Below are 16,033 nucleotides of genomic sequence, written 5' to 3'. Positions count from 1 at the left end.
TATGATATATCAGCATTGTCTTAGATGTTGTCAGATATGTAACTGCTAGTAGAAAAGTCAAGCCACACATTGTGATCATCAGTATATGCGGCTGGTCATTTGCATTTCCCCAAAACAACTCCCATATAGATAGATAGAGCTCTTTATTGTCCCGAAGGAAATTTGTTTTCACAAGCTGTCATGTCACAACATCATAACATACATACAGAGACAAAATTCACAATATTCACAATATGACACACAAAAATAAAGTTCAAGTTCAGCGCGGTGGCTTATTGAGGATGACGATAGCTGATGGAACAAAACTTCTGTTGTAACGGACATAATGCCATCTTAGTGCTCGAAATCTGTGTCCAGAGGGGAGGAGCTGGAACATGTGATGAAGAGGGTGTTCAGTGTCCGAAATTATTGATCTGGCGAGACGGGCTATTGCCTTATCATTAAGTTCAGATATGTTAGGTGTGGGTTGATGTATAATTTTAGATGCAATACGTGTAATTTTAACAAGTCGGTTTCTGTCTGAAACTGATAAAGTATAGAAACAGGAAGAACAATACAGCAGAATGGACTGGATTATACTTTTGTACAGCAGCAACAAGAGACGAGGAGCAACATGAAGAGAACTAAGTGTACGGAGAACATGAAGTCTTTGTTGTGATCGTTTATAAATATCTGTGACATGATGTTTGAAGGTAAAGTCATTGTCCAAAGTAAGTCCGAGATATTTGAATGTGTTCACCTGTTCTATTGGATTATAATTGATGAAAATTCTATTCAAACTTGGTGTAGGTGGGTTGAAAACCATCTCCTTTGTCTTACTGGAGTTAATATACAGATGATTATTTGTACACCATTGTGTGAAATGTGTCACTGAATGGTTAAAGCCAAAATTGCAGTATCATCAGAATATTTGTAATATGTTGTAATGTTCGTAGGGCTTGTGCAGTCATTGGTGTAAAGTGTGTAGAGAAAGGAACTGAGGACACAACCTTGAGGAGCTCCAGTGTTGGTAATGATGGTGTCCGATAACACAGTCCCAATCCTCACAGCCTGCAATCTACTACTGAGAAAACTATGAATTAAACGTATAGCACAGTGTGAGATATTCAGCATGAACTTCAAAAGACCACTAAAATACGCTTGTGGTTTCAGGTACCAAGGGGTTAACTTAAGATCCTTTTATTTGTAATTATTTGCATGTATTAGACATATTCCAGCAAGTTCCCAAACCCTGTCACTGGATAAGGGTAAGTCCCTCTGTACCACTGTTTGTAGATGTTCACAATGATGTCAAGCAACACTCAAAAAGCTCTGACGATTTTAAGAAATTCTAAAAGCCAGTCATCTGGCCTTTCATATTGTCACTTGGGTCTTTACACCTGGTAAATTCTCATGAGAATCAACTGTACACTCAGAACTGCATAAATCCCAGATCTTAATATGTGCCACTGCTATGAGACTTGTTTATATTCCTTGAGACCAACCACAGTCATCTTGGGCGGTGCTAAGCCAAGGATGTAGCGACTGCACCCCTGCAAAATAGTGATGTGGAAAGTGTTTTGATGGAACATTTACATGCAGGGACGGAAGCAGTATGATTGATGATATTTCAAGATCAAGGTTCACTTTATTGCCTCCCGTGGTTGAAATTTGTCTTTGACAAAGGCAGCAGCAAGCTGCACTGCAACACATAAAATAGAACACATGCTACTAAAACACCTAAAATATGTGACATAAAGAACAAATAATAATAAAAGGCGCATATACCCCCCACATACAGGCATACATCCCTATGTACACAACATTTGGGTACCTCCTTTTGGTAGCTGCACCTAACAAGTCATTCATGAGCTTGATTGAGAGAGGGATAAAATAATGTTTAGCCTCCACAGCAGGACTCTGTACCTTCTGCCTGAATTCAACAGAGCATACTGTGGAAAATGGGCATGTGATGAGTACGAAAGAATACTGTTTGCCTGGCTGATGGTGGCCTGTTTATACAAGTCTTGCGACATGAGTAGAGCAGAGGTACCCATAATCTTACTTGCCATCTTTACCAGGTCATAGCCCCAAAGCAGCAAGTATGGATTCAATGACTGCACAGTAACAAAAATCAACGTATTTTCTCTATAGACACCAAAAAGCCTGGGTCATCTGAGAAAGTGGCGGTGCTGATGTATTCTAACATATTTATTTTGTATATTTTTGTTATTTTATGTCAATAGATTTTGAAGGTTAAAAAAAATCCTCTGAAAAATAATGTAGAATTTGGACTGATGGAATGTGGCAGGATAGGGAATCTTTGAAGGACAGAACCTGAATGTGTAGAATGTTTTCCAAACCTAATATGAGATGTTTGCACACATTTTTCTCAAACTGTCTTCAGCTGCTAGATGAATCTCTTTCTCTGATGCTCTGCTATTCAGACTTTCAGTGCGACTACCAAGAAGAGGTGAAGTTGCCAGCTGAGATACTTTTTAATGTCACACTGAGCTGCTGCTGCTTCAGTCTGAGCCACATAATTCAGTCGGATTCAGCATCAGTCTCTTTGAAACTAAGCTACTGCCAAAAATATGAATTAACCAAAGAATCACCATGTGACTGTCCCGTTTAGTCTCTGGATGTTTTGATAAGTTATTTAGCAGCTACTGGGCAGTTTACGGAGAGTGTAGAACTTTTCTTGTAGTGTATTTGTTTAACTTAGTTTTTTTTCTTTGGTCTCTACTCATACAGGGACATGAAAGTGTTGGCATTTGTGGATAAGATGTATGTAGCTGAACAGGAGTTAGTAACTCAATCAGTGTTGTATTGTTCTTTCTTTCTGTGGCAGGGCTTTCTGAACAGTGAGCGTGTTTCCCGGATGGTTCAGAGTGGTGGATGCTCTGCAAATGACTTCCGTGAGGTTTTCAAGAAGAACATTGAGCGTCGTGTCCGCAGCCTCCCAGAGATTGATGGTTTGAGCAAAGAGACTGTGCTAAGCTCCTGGATTGCCAAGTATGACGCCATCTACAGGGGGGATGAGGACATGCGACGGCAGCCACAGCGAACACACCTGAGTGCCATGTCGGAACTCATCCTCAGTAAGGAGCAACTATACGATATGTTCCAGCAAATTCTCAGCATCCGCAAGTTTGAGCACCAGCTGTTGTACAATGGCTGCCAGGTGAGCTACTAGAAAACAGCTACAAAAACACATGGATACAAAAACTTACTTGCTGAACAACATCCAAGAATGAATGAGGAAGCAGTTTTTTATACTTGTCCGCTTGCTGCTGTTTGGGAAAAGAATGGGCAACTCCCAGCTGTCCCCTACAATCTATACAGTCCCGTTCAAATTTGGGGTCACCCAGGCAATTTCATGTTTTCCATGAAAACTCACTTTTATTCATGTGCTAACATAATTTTACAAAGGTTTTCTAATCAGTTAGTCTTTCAACACGATTAGCTAACACAATGTATCATTGGAACACAGGAGTGATGGTTACGGGAAATGGGCCGCTATGTAGATATTCCGTGAAAAATCAGCCGTTTCCTGTTAGGAATCTGCTAAGATGAGGCTCAAGTGTAGGAACAGAGACATGAAACGAGACATAGGTGTGAATATTATGACATTTACTTCCAAGAAATAAGGTATACAGAACTACAAATACAGTTAAAGGACGACAACAGGATATATGTAGGGTACAGGAAGTATACAGGGACTGTACAGGGCATTGGGCCCTCTAGTGAACTGGCAGAACTACCACTAGAGTGTGCACAGAAATATACAAATTTAACACTAACCCACACAAGGTAGGACCTAGGCAGGAAAGCTGATCAACAAAAAACAAGATATAAATGACTAATTGGCTGAACTACGAAATGATTTAGCTAGAAACTAACCAAACACAACTAAAAACACTAAACCATATCTAGCTTGGAGATCAAGTGGGAACTTAACTGATGGTGAGCGGTGTGGCCATGGCAGGGGAAAAGTAGTGTGTAGCAAGAGGTTGGTTGCCAAGGACAGGTGCTGCAGTTGCAGTACCTACTGGTGTGGGCTTGGTTTAGGCAGATGGGGAATTGAGAGCAGACAGGTCCAGGGTTCCAACAGAGGTGTGTATGGCTTGATGGGTGGGAGAGAATCCAGGTGAGCACGAGCAGGCAGGACTCCAGACTGGAAGGCAAGGAAACAAAGGTAAGTAAAGAGCTGACGCAAGAGAGCTAGACAGAAGAGGCGATCACAACTGACTGGCTGTTCAACAGTCCAGCATAGAGTGGTGTGCAGCGTTTGCTTATATGGGAGAGGAAGTAGTTCTGTTGATTATTCCCACCTGCTTGCGTGCCGATCCCACTTGATTAGATAGGCAGCGCCTGCTCCACGCACACATGCTCACCTGCGAGAGAGATAGAGGGAGGCGGAAAAGAGGAAAAGAAAACCTGCCACTATCCTGATTCAGAAACGGAGGGCGTAACATTCTCAGCTAGAATAACCATTTACCACATTAACAATGTCTAGACTGTGTTTCTATTTCACTGAATGTTATCTTCATTGAAAAAAATGCATTTCTTTCAAAAATAAGGACATTTCTAAGTGGCCCCAAACTTTTGAACAGTAGTGTACATTTGTTTCATTTTAGATGGGTTGATTTCACTTCTTTCATTGATTTTAATCATGGTCTTTTCATTAAGAGTTGATGCTTTAAATTTAGGGTTTTGAGACAGTAATGGACAAACAAATCTAAACGTTTGTTTACGACTCTGGGTGACAGCTAGTTTCGAAGACTATGTCAAGTAAAGGTGGGATTAAAAAGACGCTTCATGGGATCCTGTGATGAATTTGTTATCAATTCAGATTCCGATTTTTTTTTTTTTTTTTTGCAGGTACAGAGTGTCACTTTCTATTCAGTATGAATTTAGGCCTAGTTACAGTGAGCAGTATTTATAAGATTAATGCTTCAACAGTTAGTTGTTCAGTAAGCTTTAATCAGTAAGATGTCTATTGTACATTATCATCTTTCTGCAAGGATTCAGTTGTTTAGTGTAACTGGTGTTGTTGATCTGAACACTTATGAATGCCTCAATTCTAGCATCTTGCAGTTATTAAAACATATCGAGATGGTTTCCATATTGGTAAGTTAGAAAATCGATAAAGCCAGATTGAACATTTATCATAGCTGTTGACTGTCATGTCAAGCACTGATGGAAGGTTCACTTGTTATTGAATGAGACATGATGTAATTCAGTTATCTGGCAAGCTGTCACTCTTTGAATTCTTTGAAGAAGTCGTCGTGTTTCTCAGTGAGACGCTTTGCCAAGTCAGGCATGCTGACTCCCTCTGTCTAGGTTCACAACATGTTTTACAAACAGGTTTAGCGGTGTTGGTGGGGTTGCTCTAACTGTTGGCAGTGAACAAGATAATCCCAGATTTTGCTTTGGGCGTCTGCTTTGTTGACAATCTGTGGATGGTCAGGAAAAGCACCAATGTTTACAGCCATGTTTTTGGTAAACCACTACGCTTGCAGAGAGTGGAGGATGAGCACTGCACACACATACTGCTCTATTGTTGCACATCAACACAACACAGAAAACATAGCTTCTGGGGAATAGTATTGTTTTTATCTGCAGGGTATTGCAACACCTTTGTAAAAGCTTCTTCATTTCTGGACAAACAGACGGGTTGTTGCAATGTCTTCATTGCAAGTTCATCCATAACAATCAGTGTCAAGAGATCTGTGTAATTAGCTTGCGTGTCGTCTCTGGCCGTTATTGCATCACTGTGGGGCCTTTGCGGGTAAAGCACTGGTCTGACAGATCTCTGACCCCACAGAGACTAACTTGGTTAAAAAAATGCTTAATTAAAAAAAATGAAAAGTATCAGTTTGCCGTGCAACACTACTCAGTCCCTCCAGGATTTCGCGGGCGTTTTTCGTGATTGTTGCAGCCGAAAATGCCTGAATTCGCGGCAGCTTTTCTAAAAAATTGCGATAAAAGTTGCGATGTTTTAAGTTTATTTGTTGTGATGAAATTGCGGGAGACAGTGACAATTGCTAAAAAGCTGCATTTTTCCAGCTTGCAGAACATGTTTCAATGCTGTAATTGACAATATTTATTCCGAAATTATTTTGCATTCCAACCCATTTCCACAAAAGCTGACACACCACAGTGGGAAATAAGCAGCAGCCAGATACTGGTTTAACATGAAGTAGTTGGTAGATTTGTGGCACAAAATGCTAATTTACTATTTAATGAATCATATTCGGATATATCTGTCGGTTGCTTAAAAAGTTAATTTCACATCCTGGCACACACGTGTTCACACAAACACGCTCACGGCTTGTCACGTCAACTAACAAGAACAGCACTGACAGAGCGCAGTCCTCCACCAAGACAGGTGTGTTTTGCATATGTACATACCGAATCGCGTGACCTAAATATGTAGCTGGCAACTGGAATTGATGAGACTCAGAAACACCCTCACAATTTAATTAACTGTTCCTTGTATCATTTCCGATACGTCCACAGAGGTAGATTTGTTGTAGGATCACAATCATGTGATCGTCAGTGGGCCGCTGAGGTAGCGTTCACCTGTTGCCATGGTTACCGTGCCGCTATCAGACGCCGTGGCGCTATAAATCCTTAACAAATCCGTGGATCCAAACTTTAAGCCGTATCACTTAAAGTCCTTGTGTCAATTCTGACCGACCCTGAAAATTGCATTCAAATCCCTGAGTCCGTTTTGAGTTATGTTGGTAACAGAGGAAGGATTCACACATGCTGATCGTCACATAACTCCGCTATGTTCTTTGGTGAAATAATTAATCTAATTTACCTTCATTCTTTCAGTGCTCTAACGGATCTGGATGCAACAGTTTCCATCATGGTGATTTGTCTGGTCCTGTTGTCCGCTCATTTCAGCCGTTCTAATATGTTTCGTGTTCTTTTTTTTACAGTGTATCAATCGATTGGTTTTTTTTCTTTTTTTGTATTCCACCACAATATTGCACGGGTGTAAAACAGTTTAGCTCCGCTTTGGTGAAGAACATCAGTGAATTAATTGTTTATCACGGTCTTCAGCAATAATTTTTGTTGGTAAATGAGACATTAGTACTGCACATGTCTGCATCTTCAAACCATAAACAAGGAAGTGAATTCGGTGACGTACGTGCATTAGGTTTCCGCTGGGGACTGCTATGATTGGTGGAACTCACGGAAGGCGGGCCAAAATTGCGGAGATTGGTTGATTTCACGTGAATTCGCGCGATCGCAACATCGTGAATTCATGGAGGGACTGACTACGACATTATATAGTGTGGTAATGCTATGACAGCATAATAATAAACCAATGGTGTACTCTGTTTTTTTTTAAGTTTTTTTTTTTGGCCTTTTAAGCTTTATTATATAAGACAGTGGAGAGAGGAAACCAGGAAATGTGGGCAAGACCTGCAGCAAAGGGACATGGACTGGAATTGAACCCTTGGCATCTGTGTCGGGAGCTATAGCCCTTGTCTCTGGGTCGCCCGCTCAACCACTTAAGCTACCGGGGTGCTCGAGTGGTATGCTCTTTCACCTTAACAGCTCACACAGTTACACAAGAGCTCATACTCACAACATTCAAATCGAAGAACAACTATCCCCACTTTTCACCTTGCATCCACATCTTATACAGCAGTGTGCAAGTAAACATTTATTGAGTAAATGAGTACGTAAGACCTATGTTGCTTAAAATGATTTTTACAAAGCTATTTATGTTAGACACAAGTAAAGTATGTTTAAATGTATGTTTAAATAAAGAAAGTATTGCAGCTACATACGTTACTACAGACTCCTTCGACAACGAGATGGATGAGCTATGTTTGCTGAAAGAAACTCGCAGAGAGTAGAAAGAGTGCTGTGTGTTTGCTTTCACGGAAGTGTGGCTCCATGACAACATCCAAGACGCGGGCATACAGCTGGGGGGATGACATTGTTCCAGGTGGACAGAGAGGCTGCTAGCTCTGTTAAGAGCTGAGGCGGGGCCCTGTCCATCTATATCAACAAGGACTGACGTCTTAATGCCACGTTAGCCTCTAAACACTGTTCTCAGTTGGGCGGAGTTCCTCAGTGTGAAATGCCGGCCATTCTACTGCTGAGGGGATTCACCAATGTGATTGTAGCTGCTGTTTACATAGCTCTGAATGCTAATGCTAAAGCTATTGCTAACGAGGCACTGGGAAGTGCCATGATGCCATTATCACTGTACACCCAGACAACTTTGTATTGGTTGCAGGGGATTTTAATTAGGGATGGCTCGATACCACTTTTTCATATCCGATACCGATATCGATACTGCAGCCTTGAGGATCGGCCGATACCGATCTGATTCTTTTTGTCACTCTAAAAGTTGTTAATAATACATGGATGTAATTTGCTTGATACGGACATCTAAAAACACCATGTTCACTGTACAACAACTGTTCTGGTCCCCTAAAGAAAGAAGGAAAATATGTGACAACTGAAGTTATGTGTAACTGCTGTGGCTTTATTAAAACTTAGAGCTCACATTGCTTTCAACAACACTGTAAACACAACAGACCCAGCTGCACCATTCAAATGTTTGAAATAAAATAAAGGTGTAACTTTGTGCAAATACTGAAATGAAATTAAACAATCCAAGTGTATAAACAGAAAAATCACATTACAAAAACAAGGGATAGTGCAATCTAGTGTAGAATGAACATTATTTCAATACTAACATTAAATAAAATATTTACAGAAAATAAAACATGTTAGCTGCCTGACCTTGAACTGAAAATGCTTAAGCTGCCTTGTCTTGGAACATGAGGGGCAGATTTTTCTTTAGAAAAATTTGCATTTCAGCCTTCTCAGCAGTCAGTCTGCTCTTCTTGTCATCAATAATGTTGGAGGCTGTGCTTTAGAGCCTCTTGCTCTCCACACTTGTGGAAAGTGCACAAAGAAATTTAGCAGCTGTGACTGCCAAGGAGGGCAGTCTATGTTGGTTAACCTTCCAATACAGCAGTGGATTGTCTGAACGCAGAATAGTTGGCTCGCTGAAGTAGGTCTGCATTTCAATGCATGCACTTGTTGTCGCTGGCTCAGGACAAGGTGTGCTTTCCTCCAAGATTTCATCAAAAATGTTTCCAAATATGCTCTTGCTTGCAGCCTCCACCTGTGCCATCTTCTTTGCTGGCTCTGAGGTGGATGAGTTCCCCTCTGCTGGCTGTGTGGAAGATGAGGTCCCCTCTGCTGGCTGTGTGGAAGATGAGGTCCCCTCTGCTGGCTCTGAGGTTCCTGCTCTGGTCCTCCTCATCACCTCCTCCATCTTCATTACCTCTGCCATTAGCATGTCCTTTCCCTGTCTTGAGGGTTCTGCATCTGAGAAATACCTGGAAATAAACATAAAAATAAACATTTGCATGGTTTAAAGTTTACCTGCCATAATATCCAGTCATTAATTCCAGTCTTACTATGAATAACAGTGCATAAGTTTTTAAAAATCCATACACACTGACAGGTGTGGGATTATTCAGTTTGTGTATGTGAATCTCTCTGTCATTCATCCACTCACTCGTACTAATAAAGTAAAGAAACCAAACATACCTGTCCTTATATCTTGGATCCAGAAGCGTTGCAACTGAGTATATTGGCTCAGTTTCCAGGTGTGTGAAACGTCTTCTCACAGCCTCCAAGAGGGTGCCTTTCATGGTCCTTATTCCCACATCCGCCTCCTCTGGTTAACTCAGAAGGCGTTTCAGGACTTGGACAATGGAGATGACATCAGATGCAGAGGCAGATGAGGAGCTCACCTCCCTTGTCAGCTCCTCAAAAGGGGCTAGAGCTTGTACAGTCTTTTCTAGTAGCCCCCACTGGGTCGCAGTCAGTGTGGCTGGCAGGTTGTACTCTGCTGTGTATGCACACAGGGCTCGTTTCTCTGAAAGGAGGCTCTGGATCATGTAATAGGAGCTGTTCCACGGTGTCCGTACGTCTTGCTGCAGACGTTTGGGCGGCATATTCACCTGCTCTTGAATGTCTTGCAAGCGTGAATATGCAAGTTGAGTGTTTGAAATGACCCATGATTTTTCTTCCAACGGCCAGCGCGTCACTCACATTACGCTGCGACAGCAGCCCCTCATTAACAACAAGCTGCAGCGTGTGGGCGAAACATCCTACCTTGGCAACCCCAAGACGATCCATTGCCTTTATCATATTACTGGCATTGTCCCGCAAGATTACATGGACCCTGCTCTTCTCAATTTTCCATACATTCAGTATCTCCTCTATTGCTATCGCGATTGCCTCTCCTGTGTGTGAGCCACGAAACTTCTTAGCTTGTACACACAGCTTTCTGCAAAGTAAAACTTGAGTCTATCCACTGTGCTGTCAGACTGATTCGGGACACTGGACATACGTCTGACCTCCAAATGTCAGTTGTTAAACTAACCATGACTGCACTTTCCAAACGTTTAGAGATGAACTCTCTCACCTGTTTGTACTTCTGCGGGATAAGTGAATCAGAGATGCTGTGCCGGTTTGGTAGCTGATAGCTTGGCTCCAAATGTTGTACCAAACCTCGAAAACCCGCAATTTCCACCACAGATAGTGGTTGGTCATCCAACAAAATGAATTCAACAATTTTGTCTGTTATCATTTTGGCCTTGGTGCTATGGAATAAATTTCCTATCATAATTCAAGAGCATTTTAAATTGATTTGAGGGCAGCATTTATCGATTTCATTCTCAGATTTCATGATATTGTCTCTCAGAACTCTGCTCTTGCGCTCAAATTTGCTCTGCGCGTGCTCAAACTGTGTCCTAGGTCCGTGTACTTTACGGCCATCTGTTTTCCGGATTGATATGGGTAAACGAAAAACGGGAAACCATCTGATTTTCGATTTCCGTTTAGATGAAGGTAAACGAAAAACGGGAAACGAGCCATGTCCCGTTTTTCGTTTGAAAATCGAAAATAAAAAAATGGAAAACGAGCCTATATCTGATTTTCTACTGTGGGTTTATTTGACACAAGTCGGGAAATAAAATACAAATGTCATTCCCTTTCGTGTGTCTTGCTTTGCCTTGGACAGGTGTCGTGCGAAAGTAGTTACCCCTGATAGAAATTGTATCCCCTGCCGCGGGGGTGCGCATGCATTCGGAAGGGTGGAGTTATAATCCTGTGTTTAGATATCAGCGTAGTTTATTAATAAAACAAAACGTGGATTGTTACGATCATGCTTTGATTGTCAAACATGTTTGGTAATGCAGCACGTGACATTTGTCTGAAAAAAAGGTTTTACTATACATGGCGTGTTGCTCAGTTAATAGTATTCATCGCGCTGCCTAACAATGTCTTTTCCTTCTCCTTTTTGTAATAAAGTGTGATGTTGCTACTGGATCACCCTGCTAACTAAACGTAGGCTCAATACCCTCTGGGTGGGAACTAGATTCAAATGTGCTGTAATTCAATCTTTAGAGCAATCTGTCCAACTTCTGATACAGTAAAATCAACACCACTGTGAGCATTTTATCACACTGCCAGACTCAATTCCACCAGGGTATCTTATCTTCAAATATTGGCGTTTTTGTTTTGTTGTTTTTGGTTAAATCCCCCCTCTGTTCATCATCAGAACTTCATAGCATTTATTCAGAAATTCTCAACACAGACAAATGACAATACAGGAGGATCTACCAGAACATGTTATGAGGGGAATACACATTATTTCAGCCTCATTGTCTGCACCTGCCAGAAAATGTATCCCCTATCTATATTACTCAGGTGATGTCCTAACATCATGTGGTTTATTCTGCAGACATTTCTCATCATGCTCAGCAAAACCTGTGAATTAGGACGAGTTTCATTAATCACAGCTAAAGTTATAAGGGGATACAAATTATTTCAGCTTCATTGTCTGTCCCTGCCATAAAATGTATCCCCCATCTTTATTACTCAGGTGATGTCCTAACATTATATGGTTTATTCTGCAGACATTTGTGATCATGCTCAGCAAAACCTGAATGTATCCCCTATCTATATTACTCGGGTGATGTCCTAACATCATGTGGTTTATTCTGCAGATATTCGTGATCATGCACAGCCACACTTGTGAATTAGGACTAGTTTCATTAATAACAGCTAAAGTTATAGGGGGATACAAATTATTTCAGGCTGATTGTCTGTGTCTGCCAGAAAATGTACCTCCCATCTACATTACTCAGGTGATATACCAACATTTCAGCCTGATTTTTTCTTATTGCAAAATTTGTTTTACAAAATGCCCAATTTATAGAAGAATTTTTTAGAAAGTAGGTATTGTTATATAAAAAATGCATCTTGCAGAAAAAAGGTTTAATACTTAAATACTATACAGTTATAACAACGTCTCTTAAAAGTACTAAACTTCTCAATAACATATAAATAATAATACAATCACTTACCATTTGTTTTTAGGAAAAAAGTATATACAGCTGAAGATAAATAACAAAAATCACAAAGAGAACTAACATATTGGTCCAACTATTTAACAATTACAACTCTAGACACTATACATCCAGCTCAGGACTTTAACAAGCAATACAAACAAAGTCCTCTTCTGCGGGTGGGCCTTGAACACACATTTGTTGGAACCACCGCAAACAAACATCACACTGTATCTGAAAGACAGAGAATCTGTGTCTTTCTGTGGAAGGCAAAGCGAGACACATGAAAGGGAATGACGTTTGTATTTTATTTCCCGACTTGTGTGAAATAAACCCACAGTAGAAAATCAGATATAGGCTTGTTTTCCGTTTTTTGATTTTCGATTTCCAAACGAAAAACTGGACACGGCTCGTTTCCCGTTTTTCGTTTACCTTCATCCAAACGGAAATCGAAAATCGGATGGTTTCCCGTTTTTCGTTACCCATATCAATCCAGAAAACGTAAAGTACACGGACCGTCTTCGCACTCGGTTATGATGCTGCTCGTGCAGATTTCCTGCACTCAAACTCAAACTCTTCCTCTTGCTCTCACGGAACTTCTGCTCATGGATCTCTGCTCTGCTCTCAGATTTTTTGTGTATCAACGCTGTCAACCAATAGAAGGCCGGCTAGCTTTGACCAATCACATTATCCCTGTTTGTATACGGTTCCGTTCGCTGTTTTTCCCAGGAGCGTCGCACACGGGCAGGCACTCTTTCAACAGGTTTTATCCACTCTCTACCTCCGCGGCTGTCATAAATGTGATTTCTTTTATTTTTTTGACTACTGTTGGTCTTTAGATACTGGAGAAACATTATCTCATCGAATATGATGAGTATAAAGATTCATTTAATTTGATTTGACTTGTTTTATATTCTTTCATTTTCAGTGCATCGAGAATCTGCCTGTGATTCTATTCAATTCATTTTAAAAAATAAAAATAAAAACTTGGTCTGCAGCTTTAAGAATGTTAGTTGTAAGTACCAGCTTCATAGATTGCAGTACTAGTTCGGGACAAAGAACAAAAAACATTTTCAAAGCAAGATTTTCTTTTCAAACAGCAAAAGCTCAGTTTCTCCAGAGTTAGCTTGCCCTGTGAATAGCAGTAGATACTGTTTCAAGGACTTGTAACTTAAATTGATGCAGCTCCCATTGAAACCTTCAATCGATGCAGCCTTTCTTTCCTTTCCTCTTTCTGATATCATCATTAAAGCCATCATCCCTTAGGTAACAATGAAAAAACAAGTATGACAAAAAGTAAATAAATTTATTACTTTTTAGAATTTCTTCTCAGTTGTCGAGTTATTTTAGTATAAATATCTGTCCATAGTAAACTGCCCATATGCAGGGGCGTATTTAGTCATTTGGGGGCCCAAGGCAAATCCAGTCATTGGGGCCCTTGACATCCTCGTACTGCACTGACAAAAGTTTTATTCTCACCTCAACACATCTTTAGTGTGGCAGCAGCAGCAGGTTCAGCCTGGATGAAGTTGTATGTTACGTTTCTAAAAAAAAAAAAAAAAAAAGACACCACAAAAGATAACAAGATCAATTATGAGAACAAAAATTTTACCAGCATAATTTAATCAAATTCACCTTTTGTATTTCCGTCCTCCCTACTTTCTCTGTGATGGTTTTGTCTTACTTTTTCTTGGTGATGTTTTCTTCTCTCCCTCTTTCTTGCTCTCCCTTCTTTCTCTGTGATGTTTTTGTCTCCATTTTTCCTTCTCTTTCTCCCTTCTTTCTCTGATGTTTTTTCTCCCTTTTTCTTTCTTTTTCTCTTCTTTCTCTGTGATAGTTTTGTCTTCCTTTTTCTTTGTGATGTTTTGTTCTTTCCCTCTTTCCTTCTCTTTCTCCCCTTTTCTCTGTGATGGTTTTGTCTCCTTTTTCTTTGTGATGTTTTCTTCTCTCCCTCTTTCTTGCTCTCCCTTCTTTCTCTGTGATGGTTTTGTCTCCTTTTTTCTTTGTGATGTTTTCTTCTCTCCCTCTTTCTTGCTCTCCCTTCTTTCTCTGATGTTTTTTTCTCCCTTTTTCCTTCTCTTTCTCCCTTCTTTCTCTGTGATGGTTTTGTCTTCCTTTTTCTTTGTGATGTTTTCTTCTCTCCCTCTTTCTTGCTCTCCCTTCTTTCTCTGTGATGGTTTTGTCTCCTTTTTTCTTTGTGATGTTTTCTTCTCTCCCTCTTTCTTGCTCTCCCTTCTTTCTCTCTGTTGTTTTGTCTCCCTTTTTCCTTCTCTTTCTCCCTTCTTTCTCTGTGATGGTTTTGTCTTACTTTTTCTTGGTGATGTTTTCTTCTCTCCCTCTTTCTTGCTCTCCCTTCTTTCTCTGTGATGTTTTTGTCTCCATTTTCCTTCTCTTTCTCCCTTCTTTCTCTGATGTTTTTTCTCCCTTTTTCCTTCTCTTTCTCCCTTCTTTCTCTTTCTCCCTTCTTTCTCTGATAGTTTTGTCTTTTTTTCTTTGTGATGTTTTGTTCTTTCCCTCTTTCCTTCTTTCTCCCCTTTTCTCTGTGATGGTTTTGTCTCCCTTTTGTCTTTGTGATGTTTTCTTCTCTCCCTTTTCTTAAAATTATCACTAAAATTTAACCTTTCGAGTCTTTGCCTCAGCAAACTTTGTAATGAGTAGCTCCATATCCAGTGACTTTCTGACTTCCTGCTCAATGGAGAGTACTGCAAGTGCTGACAGCCTGTCCTGGGACATAGTTGACCTCAGGTAGGTTTTAATCATTTTTAGTTTTGAAAAACTTCTCTCACCTGAAGCCACTGTGGCAGGGAGAGTGAGAAGAAGTCTGAGAGCGATGCTGAGATTTGGATATACGTCAAGTTGTAATTACAACTATCTGACAGCCTAAGTTTCTAGTTGCATAACCGTTTTCATATATTTCCCCATGTCCAATGAATAATATTTTTCACTAAACAAAGATTTTGAATCAACTAAATATTGTGAAATGGAGGGGATAATTATCTAAGAACTATCTCAATACTATTGCTGTGATTGAAAATAACAATCAACATTTAATATAGTTTACCATCTCGACCGATTTAATACTCACATCTTCATGAAAAGAATCCCTTGCTTCACTCGCCACATCTCCTCGGCTGACACTGACAGCAGAGCTGCTACTGACAGCAGCATCGAGCTCTAGCTGTTGCAGAGAATCCCCACTCGGTGTCACCATGAAAAAGGTTGATACCTTCGGTAGTTTTGATAAAAAACTGTTTATTTTCTTCTCGCCTTCTTCTCTTCTCCGCTCCACTCAGATAACTCCGCTTCATCTTTCTCACTGCTCACCCACTCTCTCAAAACCGCGCCAACAAGTTTGTTTTGCTGCCGTTTTCCTGAATCAAGCCTGCGCGTGCGCAGTAACATGGAATAGTCCATTGCGCGAGACAGGAGGGGGGATAACGATCATGATAGTGATAAATCAACCATTTTTATTTATTTTTAAGTGTGCAAATTAAGACTAAAACAATAGTAATTGCTTCAAATAAAAAAAACACCTTTATTAATCAGCTTTCACGAGACGTTTGGGGGCCCCTGGAAATCTTGGGGCCCCAGGCAATTGCCTGTGTTTGCTTAACGGTAAGTCCGCCTCTGCCCATATGACAGAA

The 16,033-nt window shown here is 40.5% G+C and overlaps 1 protein-coding gene and 1 long non-coding RNA gene across 8 annotated transcripts in view; one reads left to right on the top strand and one right to left on the bottom strand.

The window, feature by feature from the left end:
* Positions 1–16,033, top strand: part of cadps2 (Ca++-dependent secretion activator 2) — a 561,419-nt gene that overhangs the window by 184,572 nt on the left and 360,814 nt on the right. For all 7 annotated transcript variants that reach the window (XM_051951549.1, XM_051951548.1, XM_051951546.1 and 4 more), the window contains exon 3: positions 2,831–3,163. In XM_051951549.1, the coding sequence (XP_051807509.1) occupies positions 2,831–3,163 (333 nt within the window). The remainder of the gene's footprint in view (positions 1–2,830; positions 3,164–16,033) is intronic.
* LOC127534999 (uncharacterized) lies at positions 3,598–4,771 on the bottom strand. Its single transcript, XR_007943637.1, has 2 exons — positions 4,314–4,771; positions 3,598–4,156 (listed from the first exon to the last, which is right to left on the bottom strand). It is a non-coding gene; the product is annotated as an uncharacterized LOC127534999 (long non-coding RNA).

This window comes from Acanthochromis polyacanthus, chromosome 8 (genome assembly GCF_021347895.1).
Source record: "Acanthochromis polyacanthus isolate Apoly-LR-REF ecotype Palm Island chromosome 8, KAUST_Apoly_ChrSc, whole genome shotgun sequence".
NCBI lineage: Eukaryota > Metazoa > Chordata > Actinopteri > Pomacentridae > Acanthochromis > Acanthochromis polyacanthus.
Note: the sequence above shows the minus strand (reverse complement) of the source record. Positions and strands in the feature narration are given on the sequence as shown.